Below are 24,023 nucleotides of genomic sequence, written 5' to 3'. Positions count from 1 at the left end.
TCATTCAGACCAGAATCACGTGAGGTTTATTATCACAAGACTAAAATTGTTATGACCGAATGTTGTCACTGTAACCATGGGAACCATCAGGAAACACTTCTTCATACAAAGCGTAGTGGAAGTCTGCCAACTCCCTTCCCTAAAACACTGCTGAGGGCTGGGAGGGGCAATGGAAAATTTCAGAAATGATATTGATACGTTTTTTTGTTCGGTAAGGGGGGAATAAAGCTTGACGGAGCCAAGGCGGGCAGACACGGTTTAAGATGCAGAGCAGCCATGATCTAACTGAATGGTGGAACAGGCTCAAGGGGCTGAATGGCCTGCTCCTGTTGCTAGATGGTGAAGGAGGAAAAGTATCCAAGATTCACAAGTGTCAACACCAAAGTCAGTTTCATGGGTTGGAAAAGACAAGGGGCAACCCTCCTAATGCATTTCATCAAGATGGGATAAAAATGTAACTGTGGGGGCATGCGGTCTCTCCGAACACTTACTCCTGAACAACAGTCATTTCGATTAAGCAGAACTTAAAATACATGCTCGACACAGACCATATTCTAATCCATAAGGTATCCGAGCAAAACTGAGAGGAGGAAAAGAAAAGGTAAAAAAATCAAATGGCCAAACTTTGTTTATTGATGGGCAAAGCGACAACAATTGGGCCCAATAAAGTTAACAAAGGTCAAAGTGCAGTGAGAGTTAACAAAAAAATCCTATCGACAGGCATCTTACTTCATCTCCCATGTTTCATCAGTTTAAGTGCAGCAGTGCGGGCTTTTAAATAAAGGCGCTCCCGCTTTCTGTACAGGACAGAGTTTAGAACTTGACAATATATTAATTAGTATTTTAGAATGATTACAATCAAATCGAAAACTCCTCAAAGAAAGTGTCGCAGATCTGGAAGGGTTAGAGTTGCAGAGTCCTCTGCCTGAGGTTCTCAAGACAGTGACATCATGGTTAGTGGTTTCTACGGGAACCAAGGACGGTCAGAAGATAAGGCACCAATCACCGAAGGTCCAGCACTGTAACGTTTGTGTCCGTTACAGAAACGTGTGTGCATGCCTGAAAGAAACACATGGAGAGAGGTTAATCTGTGTCGGCCATGGCTCAGCTGGTAGCACTCTTGCCTCTGAATCACAAAGTTCCAGTCCCACTCCAGGGCTTGAGCACAAAAATCTAGACTGACACTCCCAGTGCAGTACTGATGGAGTGCTGCGTTGTCGGAGGTGCCGATCTCTTGGGTGTGATGTTAAATTGAGGCCCCAGCTGCCTGTGTGGGTGGATGCAAGAAGACTTGCATCCTTGAAATGGATAGCACCATTTCGAAGAAGAGCAGGGGAGTTCTCCCCGGTGTCCTGGCCAATATCAACATCACAAAAACAGACGATCTGCTCATGATCACAGCGCTGTTTCTGAGAGCTTGCTGTGTGCAAACTGGCTGCTGTATTTCTTACAGTACAACAGCGACTACACTTCAATAAGTACTACATTGGTTGTAAAGTGCTTTAAGACATCCAGCGGTCATGAAAGTGCTATATAAACACATGTCTTTTCCTCTACTAAAGTGGTTACTCACAAAGCAACTTGTTAGAACATTGGCAGAGAATGCGCAGAAATCGACAGTCACCCCTCCTGCTAATGACAGGAAGCAAATTCTGGCCTGTAACCAGGTTCTTTGTAGAATCCACATCCCCTGAGCACTGAAGCAAGAATGAGCTGACATTGGTGAATCTCAGAGTGAACGGAAGCCAGGAGTCCTTGGCACTATGCAGTGCCAGCATGGATTTCCCCATCTCTCACTGGGTGAGGGGGGGAGGGGTGGTTCTCAGGAGGTTCAAATCTATCTGAGAAATGTGGGAAGCACAGAGTGGCCATTCCTTACGAGTACTTCATTGAAAGCAGATTTGAGCTGAAGCATTGTGGCCGAGCAACATTTATTCTCACACTGCGTCTGGGCGATTATTCACTGGATTAAAAGCCCTTGGCAAGTATCGATGCAGGAACTCTGGCCAAACTATCTCGGCACTCAGTCCTCTTGCCTGCTTCACCTACAGGCTAAGGAGTGTGGGCTGATTGTGAGCGTGGAACCAGAGCAGATCATTGCCTTTATAAAAACTGCTACTTTGGAACCATTTCTGGGCATTCTTTGTTTGGCGCTCTGCTCCACTTATGGTCGTGGGGAAGCAGGAAACTCGCACAATATCTGAGCTGGGTAAGTGTTCATTACCCTGTCAACTAACCTAACTCACTCCCGTAGCGGTGGACGGAGACAGAGCGGATGTTGACCACGATCAAGTTCAATGCAAGGAGCGAAGGAAAACCTTTATCTGGGAAGAGTGAAATAGATCGAGTTTCCATTCAGAAAGCTGCATGCGGCAAACACCACTTACATTGAACAGAGGCGGATCCTTTGGATGTGGATGAAACCCCTTCTGCTTACAGAGAGATATCTCATCCATGCCGTGGTCCGTCAGTCTGAAAAAACCAGACCTAAAGAAACAGAGAAATCAGTCAGAGCACAGAGTGAGAAACACCAACCACACAAAAAACTGGCAGAAATCCTCCCCACTATTTCAAAACTCTGGCGTTACAGAAAAATCTGTACCGAACGTTAGAAACAGATAAATATGTCTCCAGCAACATTCTGTGTTCATAGTCAAACATAGTGTAGCAGGTCAGTCAGATTAAACGACCAAAGTTTAGCCTCATTATCACTGCTCCATTCACTTCATCCCCTACACTTTCCAACCTTGTTAATGGCTCTGGATCTTTCTCGTAGGGTTCCTAGCTTACTGAGCATACACGGATGTTAAAGCAGTCCATATTGCCATTAGAAACACGAAGATTATAGCTTCAAAAACTTCAGGAAATTGAGTTTAATGGACACTAATTGAATTTACTCACGTTAGAAATGCACATTCTGCCTTGTGTCAGCCATGGCTCAGTTGATAGCGCTTTTGCCACTGAGTCAGAAGATTGTGGGTTCAAGTCCCATTACACAACTTCCAGGCTGCTATTTCAGTGCAATGCTGAGGGAATGCTGTACTGTCTGAGATGTTGACTTTCAGGTGAGATGTCAAACCACATGGACTATCCCATGACACTATTTTGAAGAAGAGCAGGGGATTTATCCCTGATGTCCTGGTCCTCTGCAGGCAAAAGGAGCCCGTGGCATTGTCTATAGCTCACCTGTGGCATTGCTGCCGGTTTTGAATGCTTTTGAACAAAAGCACAATAGTTCCCTGCTGCATTATCCATGGCAACGCCTTGACCAATCAGAGTTGACTTGCTAACCAATCAAACTTTTTCTCATGCAGTATAAATTATTGTTCCCTTTGAAATTTGGTATTCTTGTTTCTGTCCGGATGGGTGCAAGGCAAAAAGCTTCAACAGCATCTCTTTTTTCAGCAATTAATAAAAGTGCAGTGTGATTCTGTTTAGTGCTCTTTTGTCTCTCTTCCATCACATTCCATATTTAGATCACCCTCGTAGGTGAGCCCAGGGCTTCCTCTGCCTTTGAAAGTACAGGTACAGTGTCCCAAATCCGGCACCCTCGGGACCGAGATTGTGGTAGATTTCAGATTTTCCCTGATTCCAGAACCAACTTCTTCACGGTCCGTCTCTGTAGCACACTCTGCACTGACCATTAATGTCATAAAAATAACTAGGTTGTAGATCACAGGATGGGGATTGCTTGCAAGCCCCAAGTGCTCATAACCATTATGGGCAGAAACACTTACGATTTAAAAGGTTGATTGGGCAATTTTTGAAAAAGCAATTAATCGTAAATCCTGCCGGAAAAGAGTATTTGCTTAGGCTGCAATAACGGGGACAGAGAGAAAACGGCTGATTTCAGATCCTCTCACTTGAAAGCACCTGGGAATATTGCAATTGGAATGATGCCGCTGGTGGAACAGGCAGCTTTGTGTCCAGAGATTAGGGAAGGCCAGGGGGAAGGCAGATCTTAAAAGTGCTGCAATGGACTCAGGTCCTATTGTGTGTGCGACTCTCGCTGATTCCATCCTTGAGGATCAGCCTGAGGATGGCCTCCTCGTTCCCGTGCTTACTCCGTTCCGGGAACAGCGCCCGAGAGAAAAATGTCCAGTTTTTGGATAATTCTGGTTTTTGGGTAACCAGGTTTGAGACATTGTACTCACCTTGACATCTAGGTAGGTTTTCAGTCAAGTGCCCAGGATAATGCTTGCTCTTTCTCTTTAGCAACCGGAACTATCCATATAGTTGGGGAAACTGGGCCTGTATTCTCTAGAGTTTCAAAGAATGACAGGTGATCTCATTGAAACCTACAAATTACTTAGACAGGGTAGATGCAGGTAGATGTTTCCCCTGGCTGGGGAGTCTAGAACCAGGGGACACAATTTCAAAATAAAGGGGGAGCCACTTAGGACCAAGATGAGGAGAAATTTTTTTTACTCAGAGGGTTGTGAATCTTTTGAATTCTCTACCCCAGAGGGCCGTGGAAGCTCAGTAGTTGGTCATGTTTAAAGCAGAGATTGGCAGATTTCTAAATGCCAATGGCAAAAAGGGATTTGGGATCGTGTGGGGGAAAAAAGGCATTGAAGTGGATGATCAGCAATGATGATATTGAATGGCAGAGCAGGCTCGATGGGCTGAATGGCCTACTCCTGCTCCTATGTGTTCCCTCCTGTCTTTCAGTTTTCCTGGGCAACATTTATCCATTAACCTACATCAGCATTATGCACACTCTCTGGTCCTTTATCTCACTGCTGTCGGTGGATTTTGTTGGGAGCAACAATGCGGCATTGCATTGGCAACTGTACTTCACTGTAAACAACACCTGAGCCAAAGATCAGGAAATAATAAAAATCCCAGAAATTTGGCTTTCGCTGGCCCGCTCAAAACCCTCAAACCCTCGCCTCCCCTTGTGAACCTTCCCTGCCCCTCCCCCGAACAGCTGCTCATGAAAGCAGAAGGTTGCACTTCTCTCACTCTTCCATTCGAGTGATAAAGTGGGTGCAAATTATTACTTGCACCATTCACGAAAATGAACACTTGGTTTAGTAGTTTCTAAACTTGCTGGAGTTTCACCTCTCCTCCCCTCCCGATTTCTTTCGTCTGCCTGTTTTGGAGCCTCAGGCCAGAGTACAAGTTGGGCCTTCAAAATAAGGAAAGAAAGAACCTCATCTTAGCCCTTTAGGAACAGCAGGAGGCCATTCAGCCCCTCAAGCCTATTCCGTCATTCAGTTAGTCATTCAGTCCATTCACCTACCTTTGTTCCATTTGATAACCTTCCAAAAAAAAAATCTACTGATCTCAGCCTTAAAATTTCCAATTGATCCCCCAGCCTCAACAAGCTTTTTGAGGGACAGAATTCCAGGTTTTCACTACCCTATGTGTGAAGACGTACTTCCTGATTTCATTGCTGAAAGACTTGCTCTAATGTTAAGGTTAGTCCGTCTTCCATTGATGTTAAATGTTTAAATGTTAAGTGAAGACTTGCATCCTTGAAATGGAGCACAGATTAATCCCATCACATACTCACTCATGATACTTGGGTGAACAAACAATAGCTATGGCCTCTGGAAGCATTATCTGGTAGGAGCTGTGGGTGTGAAGGTCCACACTGGAAAGGAATGCAGTCTGGGTTGGATGGGTCTGGGGACACACAGAAAAAGATTAATTACAGAGCAACAAACAATCCGCATTGTGAAAAAAACATCCGTCATCATCCGGGAGTGGAGCTGTGAATAAGAGCAGAAGATGGATTCAGTTACGTTACAATCACTTTCCAGCACTGATACAGGAGGCAGTGAACGGAAGGTGGGGGCACAAGCACACGCCAAGGTATCTGCATGACCCGGGACTGCTCCCACATCACGCCAATCCACAACCCCTCCCCACTGTTTTCCAATCTTGGCCTGGCTATTAGGAAAATCGAGAAGGTACAAGGGGAAAACTGGCAGCTGACCCCCAACCTGCTCTCTAGTGACCCACTGCAGGTCGCTTTTCAGCTCAATGTTTGGGGAGCCTGAGAAAATATTTTTAAAAAGGAATACAATTTCCCCTTTCTTCCTGAAGGCACTGACCCCACTTATCCACAGATCACCACATGCTGCCACCCTGACAGCTCACCCAGTTAGCCATTCTCCATTAGGCATCTGGACAGTGAAGATTGGTGGCACATTTAATGGCGGGATGGGTTGTTCCAAAGCCCAGTCCAGTCCATTTCCAGGGAGATGCACTGGATGATGATCAGGGACTGATTTCACTCCCTCCAGAGTACAGCACTAACATCCACTCTACCAGTCTGCCTCTGATCGAGTGACTTAGCAACAGAGCAGGGATAATTGTTTTCCAGGATTTACAGCCAGTCACAGGTACAGGAGAACCCCACTCACGTGGATCCAACCCAAGGTTATGAGGTCATCTCGGTCTTGAATCAGGAAGAGTTCCTCTTCATTCTCCGTGTTACAGTAATCAGGACCTGCACTCTGTTTAGGCACGAGCACGTGGGTTATGGTAAACTCATTCTGCATCTGGAAGCAAAATAAACAGATCAGGATACAGCAGCAGTGTAGCCCTGCTACAAATCCAATGAGATGTCCAAGGGGAGTGGTGCAATTGCACTGCGGGGTGGCACCAATGCCAGCATTTTTGGTAAGGCCAGCATTTATCACCTTTCCCTTAATGCCCTCGAGTGGGTGGTGCTGAGTCACCTTCTTGAACCGCTGCAGTCCAAGCATAGCAGGTGGACCTGCAGTGCTGTTAAGAAGCTAGTTCTAGGTTTTTGACCCAGCGAAAATGACTAAACAGCGATATAGTTCAAAGTCAGGGTGGTTTGTGACTTGGAAGGGAACTTGCAGGTGGTGGTGTTCCCATTCACCTGCTGCCCTTGTCCTTCTAGATGGCAGAGATTGTGGGTTTGTAAGGTGATGTCGAAGGAGCCTTGATGAGTTGCTGCAGTGCATCTTTTAGATGGTACACACTGCTGCCATTGTGTGTTGGTCATGGAGGGAGTGAATGTTTAAGGTGGTGGGTGGATGCCAATCAAAAGGACTGCTTTATCCTAGATGGTGTTGAGCTTCTTGAGTCTTGTTGGAGCTGCACTCATCCAGGCAAGTGGGGAGTATTCCATCACACTCCTGACTTGTGCCTTGTAGATGGCGGACAGGCTTTGGGGAAATGGGTAGTTTCCAATCTTCAGAAGTACTCAGAATGGACAACAGGGGTCAGACACCATGCAATGTTTAAGGAGGTTAAGACTCTAGGGAGACTGCTCCAATGGATCCTCTGTATTGAAAGGAATTTGGAGACGGCATGTATGTGTGTTACAGCTCAGTGCTGTCCCAATCACAACTGAATGAACAGAAATTGATAGGAAGCCAGACTGTAGTGCCCTCACTAATCTCTAAGCATTTGGTTTCTGATTAGAATGGCAAATCAATGCTATTAGATCAGCTGCCCAGTCAACTACCAACACCCACCACACCTCCTATTAATCATTTTTCCCTGTTTCGTGTGCTTTGCCAGAGCCTGCATGATGCACCCCGCCACTGAGCAGCTGGGACACCTCCTGCCAGTCACCAAACTGGAGAGTTAGGGATTCCTACCAGTTTGCCGCAGAGAATGCCACAGGTTTCCACCCCTCGGGCAGTGTTGGCCTCAGCGAGTTGGAGAAATTGCTGACATAGGCTTTTGGAAACCACCACATTCCGTAATTTGTCTGCCGAGAAATCTGAAGGAGAAAAGTACAGAAATTCCAATGTTATCACCCCCTTGAACAAACACAATCCTTTTCCTGTAAAATCACCCAATCCGTGGATGCAGATCTAACCCCAGATCATCGAGATCAGGAATCAAAGCTAAGACCATCCTATCTGTGTGGATATAGACAATTTTACATGGTCAAGCTCCCATTTGGGAGAATGAGCCATTTTCAGTCATGGTGAGGGATGGCTGCAGGGTGAGGAGACCCATTCGAGTGACAGCAAAGGAAGCGACTGCCCACATTCACTTCACGGCGGGCCCTGATGGCACACCGCACAGTTTAGTCTGTTCTGAGCAGGTAAACCTTTTTTATACATTTTCAATTCTTAATGAAAACAGAATAATGATTCTCCCGGTCAGTGTAGCCCAAACAGAAGTAACTGCTGCCACTGGGAGAGGAATATCTTCAGTAAAGCTCAGCTTCACAAGAGTTTCCACTTCTAGCATTGACTCTGCAAATGAATTGAAGTCACCTGAATTTCAATATTGTATTAGACAGAATTTGTAGCACAGAAACAGGCCATTTGGTCCAACAGGTTTATGATCCACATGTGCCTCCTCTGACCCCACTTCATCTTACATATCTTTCTATTCCTTTCTCTCTTATGTACTTACCTAACTATTCTTAAATCTATCTAAGCTATTTGCCTCAACTACTCCTTGTAGGGTAGCAGGGGTCATTTCAGAACTCAGGGGGTTGTCGTCTCTGCCCTTTGGCAAGTCCTCCGAGGCCCAGGTAAGGGTCCTATGCTCAGGGTTACATCCACAGCGGAACCAGCGAACTTTCTAGCTGAAGAGCTAGAATCTCGAGGGACAATAACTGCTTATAGGTGGAGGATCCTTTGTGAAGAGGGCTTGTATTTCCTTTAAGCACACATGAGGAAGACAACATGCTCATGTATTCTCATGTTGCTCACTAAATTGTGAAAATGAGAAGTTCTGATGAGTAACTCAGGAGGAAAGCAAAGGACTGAGAGGTGTGGGAAAATGAGTAGAGGACCTGCCCTCTATCAGACCACAACTTTTTTTTTAATTCATTCATGGGGTATGGGCATTTATTACCCACACCTAATTGCCTTTGTCCAGAGGGCATTTAAGAGTCAACCACATTGCTGTGGGACTGAAGTCAAGTGTAGGTCAGGACAGCAAGATTTCCCTAAGGGGCATTAGTGAACCAAATGTGGTTTTACAACAATCGGCAATTCCAGATTTTCAATGAATTCAAATTTCGCCATCTGATCCTGAGATTCGAACCCGGATCCCCTGGATCTCTGGAATACTACTCCAGCAACAATACCACTACGCCACTACCTCCCAGACTACTGTGTGGCAGCATGTACCACATTCTCACCCCTCTCTGGGTAAAGTAGTTTCTCCTGAATTTCTTATTGGATTTGTCAGTGAATATCCTCCAGTTCTGGACTCCCTTACAAGTGGAAAGATCTTCTCTATGAGCAGAATTTTAGGGCCCCGTTTCGGTGGGGACGAGGCCGTAAAATGCGGCGAGACTTTCTAAACCTCATGGACTGCAGCGGGAAGGTAAAATCCCCCTGCTGTAAAATCCTGCCTTCTGCCTTCATAATCTTAAAAGACCTCTATCAGGTCACCTCTGTTTTCTAGAATAAAAAGCCTCAGCCTGTTCAGCCTTTCCTGATAGTAATTAAACTGTACAAGCAAGTCGTTTCTTTAAATGACAGAGTGTATGTGGGTCAGTGCTCACTGTTCCAATTGGTTCCGAGAGCTGTGGGTTTCAATGATCGATCCACAACAGGCGGTGCAGCATTTGGGAGACCTGCAGCGGGCGATGCTGGAGGAAGATTATCCGGTGGTCTCTGAACACCTGGTATCAGGGGACAGTCTTTGGGCGGAGGGGAGATTTCCGGTTTTGCATACTCCTCCAGCACTTTCAGCCTCTCCTTCTCCAGTTCCTTCCGTCTGATCATTTCCTCAAAGGCATGGAACTGCTCCTGCTCCGCTTGCTGCTGCCGCATCCGTGCCACCCGCTGTTTCTCGCCTTCCAGTTCTTGCTGCCGGACCAGCTCCTGCGCAAATTTCTCATCTTCCTTCCGCTGTAAAGAGGAGGAGAGGTGTCAGCGATAATAGGGCCCGTTAGTCGCCAACAGTTAGTCGCTGCAGTTTCTGTGCAGGGTGAGCTGCCAGGCACATCCACCTACCCTACACCAGGAACTACGCCTCGAGAACTGCCTTGGTCAGAAAGCACGTTGGGATGTCCTGAGGTGGTGAAAAGCTGCGGCAGAAACAAAAGCTGTTCCTTCCTCCTGAGAGCCAGAGGTTTTACAAACCACTGGCAATCGGAAACTTCCCTTAGCCACAGCAATTGAGGGGCTATCAATCTCAGGCTGGTTTAAACCACTTCTCTGGGAGGGTTTCACAGATAGGTCAGGCTACCAGAAAATTGTCAGCACGCTCCGGAGCCCCGGCCGAGCCACAGACAATGCCATGGGCAAACTGCGGACAATACCAAGGGCAAAGCCCTGGGTGAGCCATGGACAATCCAACAGGCAAGCCATAGACATTGCAACAGATGAACTGTGAGCAATGCCACGGGTGAGCCATAGACATTGCAACAGATGAACTGTGAGCAGTGCCACGGGTGAGCCACAGACAGTGACACGGGTGAGCCACAGACAGTGCCACGGGTGAGCCACAGACAGTGCCACGGGTGAGCCACAGACAGTGCCACGGGTGAGCCACAGACAGTGCCACGGGTGAGCCACAGACAGTGCCACGGGTGAGCCACAGACAGTGCCACGGGTGAGCCACAGACAGTGCCACGGGTGAGCCACAGACAGTGCCACGGGTGAGCCACAGACAGTGCCACGGGTGAGCCACAGACAGTGCCACGGGTGAGCCACAGACAGTGCCACGGGTGAGCCACAGACAGTGCCACGGGTGAGCCACAGACAGTGCCACGGGTGAGCCACAGACAGTGCCACGGGTGAGCCACAGACAGTGCCACGAACAAACCTTTGATCTTGTTTTTCACCTCAGTTACATTATTTTGCCAGGGCTTCTCTACGCAAAAGGTTCTGCTCTAGGAGGATGGCTACTAGTGGTCCAAAGCAAAGATCAGGATAGACTGTCCAGTGCGTCTTGTGCTGCACCATATTTACCTGTAGCTCCTGATGCTCGGTATACTCGATTGCGTATCTCTTGAGAAGTTCGCTCTTCAGCTGCTCAGCCCTTGGAAATGCAATCTCTTTTAGCTTCTGTCACATACAGGGAAAGAAAAATCCAATATTTTACACTGTGTAGTTTTCCTCTTTCAAAGCCTCATTCACAGCATTGCAATTGACACTTAAGACTGTTCATTCGGTGCTCTTTTCAAAGCCTTTGATGCAAACCCACAGCACAAAGTCTGGGTACATGATAACAGACAGAGCAGTAATGGAAAAATCAGGAGGACAGCAAGGGACAGGGTCAGCTGCTTTGGGCCACCACTCACACTAGCTGAAACACAGCGAGATATCTTGTCTCATCCCCTGACCCATCCATCCATCGATCATTACACACTCACACACACAAATACATGTTGCTCTCCTCATTTCTGAGGCAGTGATGTACAGTGTCATGGTGAATTGACTGAGTGGAAGACTCTTTCCATTTAAATGAAAGCAGAACTCATCAGATGTACATCCAGTGTCTTTGAATCCATTTTACAGCACCATCACATTCAAACATGGCACAATACAACTTGTGTAGCTTATCTAGTGGTGCAATGTGTGATGCGCCATAGGATTATCAAATTATTCGAACAAGTTTCAAAATTCTCTCTCTCTCAGAACTTCAGTTACGTGGATAGATTGGAGAAGTTCAGTCTGTACTCCTTAGAAAAAAGCAAGTTGAGAGGAGATTTGATCGAGGTGTTCAAAATCATGAGGGGTCTGGACAGAGTAGATAGGGAGAGACTGTTCCCATTGGCAGAAGGATCGTGAACCAGAGAGCACCGATTTAAGGGGAGTGGCAAAAGAAGTAATGGAGACTTGAGGAGAAACTTTTTACTCAGCAGGCAGTTAGGATATAGAATGCACTGCCTGAGAGTGTGGTGGAGGCAGGTTCAATCGAGGCTTTTGAAAGGAAATTGGGTAATTATCTGAACAAAAGTGATTTTCAGGGCCACGGGGAAAAGGGTGGGGGAGTGGGACAAGGTGAGTTGCTCTTGCAGAGAACTGGCATGGGCTACAACTATTCAATGACAATTCTAAGAATTTCCTGGGGGCCTTTGAAATGAGAAAAGTTTTGCGAATGGTGACTATCAGCTTCATCAAAAAATTGTCAAACACACATTGTTTTACTTGCTGCCTGTGTGATAATTCTATTCCCTCCAATTCCCTTTCTCGGGATCATCATCCATCCCCTAAAGGTTAACCTCCTGAGGCAAGTGTTATCCCATCAGCATTCTTTAAATTCCCCCGCTCCCTCCACTCCGGACATTGCCAACTCTTGCTGAGGTTTGGTCTCACAGTCCTGGCTCCGCAACCTCACCTATTCTGTTCATTTGGTGCCCCATTCTGGCAATTCACCCGTGCTCGGCACCCCAGGCAAGCCTGGTCTCAGGCAGTCACAGACGGGATCTGTGACGTCCCACTGAAGAATTCCAGCACCCTGGCAGTTATTGTGCTGAGGATTAGGAGTGGCACAGTGTAGGCATTGTATCCCAGTCACTACACAAAATGCATATTGTCCCTCCTCCGCCTGCTCCTCAATGCTGCATTCAACAAAAGGAACCCAATCTGTTTGAATGTAACAAGCTGAGAAACAACTCAACCACACACTGGCCCACTGTATCATTCCCATTTGCTGCACGTGTCATTTCAATGCGGGAACTCCTAACTGGTCAAACTTAATCGAGGCCAAGAGTGCTTTCCCCCACACTGTGTGGGTGTTGATCTGAGTAACTGCACAGAATACGCTGATCCAGGCAGCAGAATAGAATGACAGGGCAGCATGGACAAACTAGGCAAAGAGAAAGTACCCTACTGGGATTCAGCAGAGTGGCTGTTCCAGTGAAACGCGACATGAAGAGGCTCTCTCTTACTTTGATGGTCTCCTTCTTCTCTGGAATGACACTGGTTTTATAATCCCGATGCTTAGGCAGCTTTTCCAAGAACAACCTGGGCAATAAGCAGAAAACAATAATGACACACTTGTACACAGGGCATACATGACAAGCCTGTTGATCACAGAGACGACTCCCGAACACAAAGCAGAGATAGGTTTCATTAAAGCTGCTCACCAAGGCTCCTTCAACAGCACCTTCCAAACCCACGACTGCTACCATCTAGAAGGACAAGGGCAGCAGATACATGGGAACACCACTGCTTGCAAGTTCCCCTCCAAGTTACTCACCATCCAGACTTGGAAATATATCGGCCGTTCCTTCACTGTCACTGGGCCACAATCCTGGAACTCCCTCCCTAACAGCACTGTGGGTGTACCTACACCACATGGACTGCAGCGGTTCAAGAAGGCAGCTCACCCCCACCTTCTCAAGGGGCAATTAGGGATGGGCAACAAATGCTGGCCTGGCCAGCCATGTTCACATCGGATGAATGAATAAAACAAAATCACTATTTTAAAAATATCCTTTATCCTACCCTGTAAAAAGGTGTATTGCTATACAGTGGTTCAGATCTTGGTACCAACCCTCCGACAGTGCAGCACTTCCTCAGTATGGCCCCTCTGACAGTGCAGCACTCCCTCAATACTGCCCCTCCAACAGTGCAGCACTCCCTCAGTACTGAAACTCCAACAGTGCAGCACTCCCTCAGTACTGACTCTCCGACAGTGCAGCACTCCCTCAGTACTGACCCTCCGACAATGCAGCACTACCTTATTACGGCCTCTCCGACAGTGCGGCACTCCCTCAGTACTGACCCTCCAACACTGTAGCACTCCCTCAGTACTGCCCCTCTGACAGTGCAGCACTGCCTCAGTAATGACCCTCCAACAGTGCAGCACTCCCTCAGTTTTAACTCTCTAGAAGCTCAGTGCTTCCTCAGTACTGACCTTCTGACAGCTCAGCTTTCCCTCAGTACTGACCCTCCGACAGTACAGCACTCCCTCAGTACTGACCCTCCGACAGTTCAGCACTGACCCTCTGACAGTGCAGCACTCCCTCAGTACTGACCCTCCAACAGTGCAGCCTTTCGCTAACCAGCGCCATGCATTATGGTGATAATCAGTGATCTTACGTTATGTACTTATTGTAGAGCACAAAGGCACTTTCCAGGTTGCCTTCGTCCACGTAAACTGAGGCCATTCGAATTATTTCGACTCCGGAACGGAAGTACCTCCGTGGAGGGACATCATCGTTTACGTCCACCGAACTGCCCTTCTTGGTAAGAGCCCGTACCCGGTCCTCGGGAGACAAGCTTACGTCAGAGTGTTCCGGCATCATATGCTCCCCACTCTAGCCAAGGGAAAGGACTGTTCAGTGACAAGACACAACACAATGACAACTAGCTCACAAACACACCTGATCTAGAAAAGGCGCTCAGTGTTACTGCTCTCTGATCGATTCATAATAAGGGCACTGTAATCCCTGGGAAATGAGTTAGGGCTTCTGACCCTAAACGCTCTCCATGGCCCCTGACCCAAGGCTCAGCTGTGATGCTTCCACAGCTCAATATCTTACTGACACTTGCTGCCAGGAGCCACACATGTAGATGGCTGACATGGGATTGGCTATCAGACGATGATAAAATGCCTATGGAACTGAACTGCAGCAGAGACAGAAACGTCAGGAAGAAAGAAATGGGCAGCAGAGTGAAGACTGACATTTATCTGATTCAGTCAAAATACATAGGACATCATCTAGTCAAAGGCTGGTTGTGGTGGGACCACGAGAAGGCCATTCAACCCCTCGAGTCTGTTCTGCCATTCAATCAGATCATGGCTGATCTCTGACCAAACTTCAAGTACCTGCCATATCCCTTAATAGCTTTGGTTCACAAAGATCTAGCCAGCTCAGATTTAAAATTTACAACTGATCAAGCATCAATTACCCTTTGCGGAAGACAGTTCCAAATTTTTACCACTACTCAATGACTGTGCATCTACAGCTCTTTGGGCTACAGAATACCAAAGATTCACAATTCTTTGAGTGAAAATAAATTCTCACCTCAGTCCTAAACAGCAGACCCTCTATTCTGAGACTGTGATCACTCAATCTGGACTCTTTACCCAAGGGAAGCAGCTTCCCACCATCTACACTGTCAAGCCCTCTCAGAATTTTATGTTTCAATTAGATAACCTCTCATTTTCTTAAACTCTAGGGAATATAAGGCTAGGGAATATAATCTCTCCTCATAGGATAACTCCCTCATCCCAGGAACCAGTCTAGTGAATTTTCATTGCACTCTCCCTCAAGCATGTCCTTCCTTAGCTAAAGAGACCAAAACTGTGCAGTGTGCCAGATGCATTCTCACTAATGCCTATATAATTGCAGTAAGACTTCTTCACTCTTGTATACTAAGGCATTTGTAATAAAAGCTAACATACCATCAGTTTTCCCATGCTTGCTGTATCTGCACATTAACTTTGTGTGATTCATGTACAGGCTTTCCCTGTCAAAAATCCATGTTGATTCTATCCAAACATATATATTTTCTATGTGCCATGATAGCACGTTCCTAATAACAGGTGCAAGCATTTGCTAGACTTCTGATGTCAAGCTAACTGGCCTCCTGTTCCTGGTTTGCTCCATCCAGCTTACGTTTGTTACTTTTTAATTCTCAGAGATCATTCTAGAATCTAGGGAAGTAATGCTGAAAAGAGAGACATGTTGCCGAAGTTTTTCGTCTTGCACTCATCAGGACAAATGCAAGAATGCCAAATTTCAAACAATCACAACAATTTATACTACAGGAGAAAACAACAGAGAGGTATAGGCTCCCCAGGCTCCCGGGTAATTCAAAAAAGGCACAAGGCTTGAATATATCCCTTCTGTTTGCAGAGAACGAGTTTCTGTGTATGAACTTATGTCACTTCTAGCAAGTGTAAATGAGTCATTTTACAAGGTCAACTGATTATCTTAAATTGGTTGTTAGTGTAGTTATTAGCGCATTCTGGATTGTTCAGCAAGTGCTATGCAATCGCAGAATCACATTTAACAGAGATGTTTTGTTTTGGGCATTGAAAGCATGGCAGTTTGAGTATGATCCGAGGGAAGCTTGGAAGATCACAAGTTTCTCTCTGCGCTGTCAGTTCCCGATAGCTGTAACCTCTCCGTTCCAGTACTATTTTTTCAAATCTTTTTCTGCACTTTCTCCAGTGCTTCTATGTTCTTTTTATAGTATGGAGAGCAGAACAGTGCACAATATTCCATGTTGCATTCTTCTTCAGAGTTAGCTATACCTCAGTATGATATCCAATTACCTATTCCCAAGTCCAAATCATTAACGTACATCATGAATAACTGGTGCACCAGCATGATCCTTCTGGAATATTGCTTTGTATCTTCCTCCAATCTTCATAACTACCCATTACCCTTACTCTCTGCTATCTATGTTATAGAATCATAGAATGGTTACAGCACAGGAGGCCATTCAGCCTGGCATGCCTTTGCCAGCTCTCTGCAAGAGTTACTCAGCTCGTCCCACATGTTGCCCTTTCCCACTGTTCCTGTTTTAGACAATCTGTCCTCGATTCAGCTATTGGTCCTGACTCCTCATGCCCTAACCTTTGTCATTTGCCCATCCTGTGATAACTTATCAAAGGTCTTTTGAAAATCCAAATGTATGACATTGACCACAATACCCTTGTCTACTACTTCCATGTTGGCTACCTCGAATCAGCTTGAATTTTTCCGAGTGCTGAAATGGTGGGGGATTCTTTGGGTGCACTCAGCCCTGGTAATCAATGTCCCCCATGTCATACAAGGGACCTGGTTGTGAGTAACAGTAGCACAAGTAAAGGATGTGGTGATAAGAAAGCCCTTGACAGAGAGAGTAACCGTGACACTGTCAGGATCACACACACAACAGTGAGCAAAGATAAGGGTGGGAATAGTCAGCAACAGATCAAAAAGGCTGCAGCTCCCAGGTGATCACCAAATGGCAGGAAGAGGAGAGGGGTGGGGGGTCTGCGAGGGAAACCCCTCAAGTACCTGGGAGGGGCCTGGCTGTCAGGTGGGGAGGGGCCTGGCTGTCAGGTGGGGAGGGGCCTGGCTGTCAGGTGGGGAGGGGCCTGGCTGTCAGGTGGGGAGGGGCCTGGCTGTCAGGTGGAGGTATGGGGGAGGAGCCTGGCTGTCGCGAGGGGGAGGAGCCAGCTTGCTGGTGGGGAGGGCTTGGATGCGGGGGATGGAGCCTGGTTTCTGGGGGAGGAGACTGATTTCTGGGGGAGGAGCCTGGCTGCCGGGGGCGGAAATTGGTTTCTGGGGCGGGGCCCGGATGTCAGTGAGGAGGAACCTGTCAGGAAAAGAACCTGGTGTCGGGTGGGGAGAATTACTGCAACGGCGCCGCCTGGGCCACTGCCCCGAGCCGGTGACATGTCGGAGACGGGCTGGTTCCGATCGCTATTCCGGTTCCGCCCTGGTTCTCCCTCCCCTCAGTCCATAATCGCAGCGCCTTCCGGCAGGTATTGGTGCCCTCAGCCCCGAGGAGGTTATAGAATAACCCCAGAAGGGGTGGGGTCGCATGCCCTCACTCACCCGCCCAGCGCCGCCGATCTGGCTCTCGCTTTCCGCTCACTACAAATAGGATTGGTAACATCCACTAGGCCGCAACCCCGCCCACTCGCGCTGCTTCATGGGAAACCCCCGTGCAGTGAGCAAGCCCCGCCCATTGACCAATCACAGCGCGAGGACGGCCAAGCCCGCCCACTGACCAATCACAGCGCCAGTCCTGTAAGCCCCGGCCCGGCTGTCAATCATAAAAACAAAAATAAACACAAACAGAATTACCTGGAAAAGGTGTGGCAGCTTCGGCGGAGAGGAATAAAGCCGACTTTTCGAGTCCTCATGACCCCGCAACAGAACACTCTCTCCCAGGGACCGCTGTCAATCATCAGAAGCACTTGCTCAGACAGGTGGAAAGCAATCATTGCAACTCCAGTTTTCTCCTTCACCGAAGAATTTAGGTTTCTGGTCAATGGTAATTGCAGGATGTCGGTATTGGGGGGATTCAACGATGGTAATGCCTTTGAACGTCAAGAGGAGATAGATCCTCTCTTGTTGGAAATGGTTATTGCCAAGCATTTGTGTGGCGCAAATGTCACCTGCCACTTATCAGCACAAGCCTGAATGTTGCCAGGACTTGCGTATGGTCACGGACTGTCTCAGTATCTGATGAGTTGCGAATGGTACTGATCATTGTGCAATCATTAGCGAATATCCCCACTTGTGAACTTATTATGGAGGGATGGTCATTGATGAAGCAACTGAAGATGGTTGGGCCTAGGACACTACCCTGAGGAACTCCTGCAGTGACATCCTAGGACTGAGGTGATTGGTCTCCAACAACCATAATCATCTTCCTTTGTGCTAGGTATGACTCCAACCAGTGAGGGGAGCGTACATTGTTGTTCCCCAGGGGAAGGTATTAGGACGGCTGCTCTTTGTGATATACATCAAAAGCCTAGACCTAGGTAAGCTGGCATCATTTCAAAGTGAGCAGCTGATATAGGACAGTAACAGATGTCAGGAGGACATAGACAGGTGAAACAGCAGGCATATGGCATATGAAATTTAACACCGAGATAGACAACCCCTCCGCCGCCTTAAACATTCACTCCCTCCACCACAGATGCACAGTGGCAACATGTGTACCATATACAAGGTGCACCATATACAATGTGCACTGCAGGAACTCACCAAGGCTCCTTTGACAGCACATCCCAAAACTCCAACCTCTACCACCAAGAAGGACAAGGGCAGCAGACGCATGGGAACACGACCACCCACAAGTTTCCCTCCAAGTCACACACTTGGAAATATATCACCATTCCTTCACTTTCACTGGGTCAAAACCCTGGAACTCCCTCTCTAACAGCACTGTGGGTGTACCTACACCACATGGACTGCAGCGGTTCAAGAAGGCAGCTCACCACCACCTTCTCAAGGGCAACTAGGGATGGGCAATAAATGCTGGCCCAGCCAGTGAGGCTCACGACCTGGGAAAGAATAAAACAAAAGTCTGAAAAATGACCGTTCACCATTAATCTCTGTTTCTAATTTGCATCTATGCTGTCACTATCCTTTTTATTCCATGCATTTAATTTTGCTTTCAAGTTTACTATATAGGGCTTTGTCAAATGCCATTCGTCCATCAATATCATCGACCCTATGTTACTTTAAAAAGCCTGAACAAGTTAGTCAAACTTTGGTTTTAAAAGTCTCCGCTGCACAATTTGAACAATGGAGTAGAATGCTACTTACAATGGTCCCATATTTATTTTTGAATGCGTGCTGCTCGAGTTTGCTTGTCGAATGGATTTTCCAGCAAAGAGACAATTCATGAATGTCCATCAAGTAGCTCACATGGGGTGAAGAGGGTGAAGGCTGGCAATGGTGGCAGGGGAGGTGAGCACATGGGTTTGTTGTAGAGCAGCATTCCATGTCACAGCCTGAGCAGGAGCTGAATGAACCCAGAGTCCTGCTCCTGAATGCGGTCCAGTGACCTCGGCTGATAAGTTGTGTCGACTTCACACACTGTCATTAACTGCTGCACTTAGCAAGTGGAACTGAAAACTTCATTTGTTCCAAAGCATGCTACACCCAAATCGCGTTAAATCATTCTCTCTCAGATGCCAACTGCATAACTTGTACTGGCATCTGCACATCATTTGCTGTCCATTTGCAACTAAGCCATTCTCAATAGCAAGCAGTCACTGTATGAGATGCTAACATCAGTAGTGGGGAAAATGCTAGAGTCTATTGTAAAAGATGTGGTAACAGAACACTTAGAAAGCATTAACAGGATTAGACAAAGTCAGCATGAAAGGGAAATCATGCTTAACTAATCTACTGGAGTTTTTTGAGGATGGAACTAGTAGAATAGATAAGGGAGGACCAGTGGATGTGGTGTATTTGGATTTCAAGAAGGCTTTTGATAAGGTCCCACATAAGAGGCTAGTGGGCAAAATTAAAGCACATGGGATTAGGGGTAATATACTGGCATGGATTGAGGATTGGTTGACAGACCAGAAACAGAGTGGAATAAATAGGTCTTTTTCTGGATAGCAGGCGGTGACTAGTCGTGTACCGCAGGGATCAATGCTTGGGCCCCAGCTATTCACGATATATATAAGTTACTTGGATAAGGGAACCAAATGCAATATTTCCAAGTTTGCTGACGACACAAAACTGGGTGGGGTTGTGAGGAGGATGCAAGGAGGCTTCAGGGCGATTTAGACAAGTTGTGTGTGTTTGGCAAACACACGGCAGATGCAGTATAACGTGGATAAATGTGAAGTTATACACTTCGGTATGAACAGAAAGGCAGAGTATTATTTAAATGGTGATATATTGGGAAATGTGGATGTACAGAGGGATCTGGGTATCCTTGTACACCAGTCAATGAAAGTAAATAAGCAGATGCAGCAAGCAATTAAGAAGGCAAATGGTATGTTGGCCTTCATTGCAAGAAGTTTTGAGTTCAGAAATAGGGATGCTTACTACAGTTATACAGGGCCTTGGTCAGACCACACCTGGAGTATTGCATGTAGTTTTGGTCTCCCTACCTAAGATATACTTGCCACAGAGGGAGTGCAGCAAACATTCACTAGGCTGATACCGGGGATGGCAGGGCTGTCATATGAGGAGAGATTGGTTTGATTGGGCCTGTATTCACTAGAGTTTAGAAGAGTGAGAGGGGATCTGATTGAAACGTATAAAATTCTAACAGGGCTAGACAGACTAGTTGCAGGGAGGATCTTTCCCGTGGTTGGGGATTCTAGAACCAGGGGCCACAGTTTCAGGATATGGGGCAGGCCATTTCGGACTGAGATAAGGAAAACTTTCTTCACTCAGAGGGTGGTCAACCTGTGGAATTCTCTACCACAGATGGCTGTGGAGGCTGGGTCACTGGGTATATTCAAGAAAGAAATTGATCATTTTTTGGCTATCAGGGGCATCAAGGGGTATGGAGAGAAAGCAGGAATATGGCATTGAGATAGAGGCTCAACCATGATCATACTGAATGGCGGAGCAGGCTCGAAGGGCCAAATAGCCTAATCCTGCCCCAATTTGTATGTTGGCTGAGGAATGGGTCATCAGACTGTCTCTCAGACAGTTAGCACCACTCAGATACTGCCCACTCAGTATCTGCCACTGGGACAAAAGAGCAGCAGCAGAGTGAAGAATGAATAGTTCTGCTTGAAACAAAGTCACAGTGTAACCACCAGTTCTACAGCAGGATGCATTATCCATGAATTCTCTGTTGGATTCAGTTGTGCACGCTCAGCAGCCTGCTAGCCCTGTTCACCTTCAGGTGGATTTTGGAACATCAGCACAACAGGCACATTTAAAAGGTTGGATGTTGAAGGACAGTTTGTGGACAGTCCAACATTAAAAGGCAACATTCCTGACCTGGACTGACAGGGAGAGTGAAACAGAAATGCCTACAAATATACCAAGTAGGAGCACTGGTAGGCCCCACTCGGCCCCTCGAGCCTACTCTGCAATCAATACGATCATGGCTGATCTGATTGTGACCTCAACCCTACATTCCTGCCTACCCCCAATAACCTTTCACCCCCTTGTTAAGCAAGAATCTATCTCGCTCTGCCTTAAAAATATTTAAAGGCTCTGCTTCCACCGCTTTTTGAGGAAGAGTTCCAAAGAAGTCACGACCCTCAGGAAAAATTTCTCCTCATCTGTCTTAAATAAGCAACCCCTTATTTTTAAACAGTGACCCCTAGTTCTAGACTCTCCCACAACATCCTCTCCACATCCACCCTGTCAAGACCCCTCAGGATCTTAAAGGTTTCAATCAAGCCGCCTCATACTCTTCTAAACTCCAGTGGATTCAAGCCTAACCTGTCCAACCTTTCTTCATAAGACGACCTACCCATTTGAACTCATCTGAACCGCTTCTAACACATTTACATCTTTCCTTAAATAGGGAGACCATTACTGTATGTGGCTTCACCAATGCCCTGTACAATGTTTGCAATCAATTCGCATCACAATAAATGCTAACATTCTATTAGCTTTCCTAATTACTTGCTGTACCTGCATTCTAGCCTTTTGTGATTCATGCACTAGGACATCCAGATCCCTCTGAATCTCAGTTCTGCAACCTCTCACCATTTAGATAAGCTTTTTCATTCTTCCTGCCAAAATGGACAATTTCACATTTGCCCACATTATATTCCACTTGCTAGATCTTTGCCCACTCACTTAACCTACCTACATATTTTTTGTAGCCTCCTTATGTCCTCTTTACAATTTTCTTTCCTACCTATCTTTGTCTCTTCAGCAATTTTCATAACCATTCCTTTGGTCCCTTCATCCAAGTCATTTATATAAATTGTAAAAGTTGAGGCTCCAGCACTGATCCCTGTGGCACATCACTCATCACATCCTGCCAACCAGAAAAAGACCCATTTATGCCTATTCTCTGTTTCCTGTTAGCTAGCCAATCTTCTATCCCTGCCAATATGTTACCCTCTGCACCATGAGCTTTTATTTTCCGCAATAACCTTTGATGTGGCACTTTATCAAATGCCTTCTTGAAATCTAAGTACAGTACATCCACCAGTTCCCCTTTATCCACAGCACATGCGACTCCTTCAAAGAACTCCAATAAATTGGTTAAACATGATTTCCCTTTCACAAAATCATGTTGACTCTGCCTGATTGCCTTGAATTTCTCTGAATGCCCTATAGCTTCTTTAATAATAGCTTCTAACATATTCCCTATGACAGATATTAGGCTAACTGGCCTTTAGTTTCCTGCTTTCTGTCTCCCTCCCTTTTTGAATAATGGAGTTACATTTGCTAATTTCCAATCTAACGGAACCTTCCCCAAAACTGGGGAATTTTGGAAAATTAAAACCAGTGCATCAACTCTCTCACTAGCCACTTCTTTCAAGACTTTAGGGTGAAGTCCATCTGGACCTGGGAATTTGTCAGCCCACAGCCCCAACAATTTACTCAGTACCACTTCCCTGGTGATTGTAATTTTCCCAAGTTCCTCCCTCCCATTTCCTGATTTTGGGATTTTACCTGTGCCCTCTATAGTGAAGATCGAAGCAAAATGCCTGTTTAAATACATCCGCCGTCCCCCTACTTTCCATTATCAATTCCCCAGAATTCTGTATAGGACCAACACTCACTTTGTTAACTCTTTTCTTATTTAAATATCTATAGAAACTCTTACTACCTGTCTAGCTCTCTCATTTTTCCCTCCTTATTAATCTTTTTGTCATTTTTTGCTGTTCTTTATATTCTTTCCAATCTTCTGTCCTGCAACCTGACTTTGGTAATTATATGCTTTTTCTTTAAGTTCGATACGGTCTTTAACTTTTTTAGTTAACCATAGATGGTGGTACCCCCCCAGCCTTGAAATTTTCCCTCTCATGTATATATTCCGTGTATTCTGAAATATCCCTTTAAATGTCTGCCACTGAACCTCTATTGACCTATCCCTTAACCTTATTTGCCAGTTCACTTTAGCTAGGTCTTTCATGTCCTCATAATTACCCTTAATTTTAAAATACTGCTCTTGGATGCACTTGTTTCTCCCTCAAAATCAATGTAAAATTCAATCATATTATGACCCCTGCTACCGAGGGGTGCCTTCACTAGGAGGTCATCAATTAATCCTATCTCGTTGCTCAATACCAGGTCTAATATAGCTCACTCTCTGGTTGGCTCCAGAACGTGCTGTTCTAAGAAACTGTCCCAAAAACATTCTATGAACTCATCTATGCTACCTTTGCCTGATTTTTCCAGTCTATATGTAGATTAAAATCCCCCATAATTATTGCTGCACCTTTCTGACAAGCTCCCATTATCTCTTCTTTTGTTCTTTGTCTTACCGTGTAGTTACAATTAGCTGCACACAGTTGTGTTTGCAGAATCCTCTCATCTTCACCTCCAATGCTGTTGGAGGTATCAGTGCTACCTCCTTTATATTTGGGGTGGAGTGGGTAAGCCAGCCTCCCCTGACAGAAGTTCGCTTAACATACTTTATCCACGGATATACAACCAGTTAAAAGCAAAGTCCTTACAGACCTCATTTAATGGGTGACACATTGGGGGCAGGGGAGATGGAGGAGTGAGAGCTTCACTCTGAAGCCTCAGAACACTCAGA

At 46.3% G+C, this 24,023-nt stretch overlaps 1 protein-coding gene across 2 annotated transcripts; it reads right to left on the bottom strand.

Moving 5' to 3' along the window:
- Positions 1–610: 610 nt before the first annotated feature.
- On the bottom strand, positions 611–17,511 carry LOC144676221 (STAM-binding protein-like). Of its 2 annotated transcripts, none has more exons than XM_078536708.1 (10): positions 17,417–17,511; positions 13,959–14,176; positions 12,803–12,878; positions 10,878–10,973; positions 9,464–9,812; positions 7,587–7,711; positions 6,375–6,512; positions 5,519–5,631; positions 2,388–2,487; positions 611–1,059 (listed from the first exon to the last, which is right to left on the bottom strand). In XM_078536708.1, exons 2-10 carry the CDS (start codon positions 14,162–14,164, stop codon positions 1,003–1,005), a joined length of 1,260 nt encoding a protein of 419 aa, XP_078392834.1. In that variant the 5' UTR covers positions 14,165–14,176; positions 17,417–17,511; the 3' UTR covers positions 611–1,002. The 2 variants fall into 2 exon arrangements, with proteins under 2 accessions (XP_078392834.1, XP_078392835.1); XM_078536709.1 differs by lacking the exon at positions 17,417–17,511 and adding an exon at positions 16,144–16,250.
- Positions 17,512–24,023: the final 6,512 nt, after the last annotated feature.

Source organism: Cetorhinus maximus, unplaced genomic scaffold (genome assembly GCF_964194155.1).
Source record: "Cetorhinus maximus unplaced genomic scaffold, sCetMax3.hap1.1 HAP1_SCAFFOLD_1434, whole genome shotgun sequence".
NCBI classification, from domain to species: domain Eukaryota; kingdom Metazoa; phylum Chordata; class Chondrichthyes; order Lamniformes; family Cetorhinidae; genus Cetorhinus; species Cetorhinus maximus.
The sequence above is the reverse complement of the archived record's forward strand: the minus strand, read 5'-3'. Positions and strand labels throughout refer to the sequence as shown.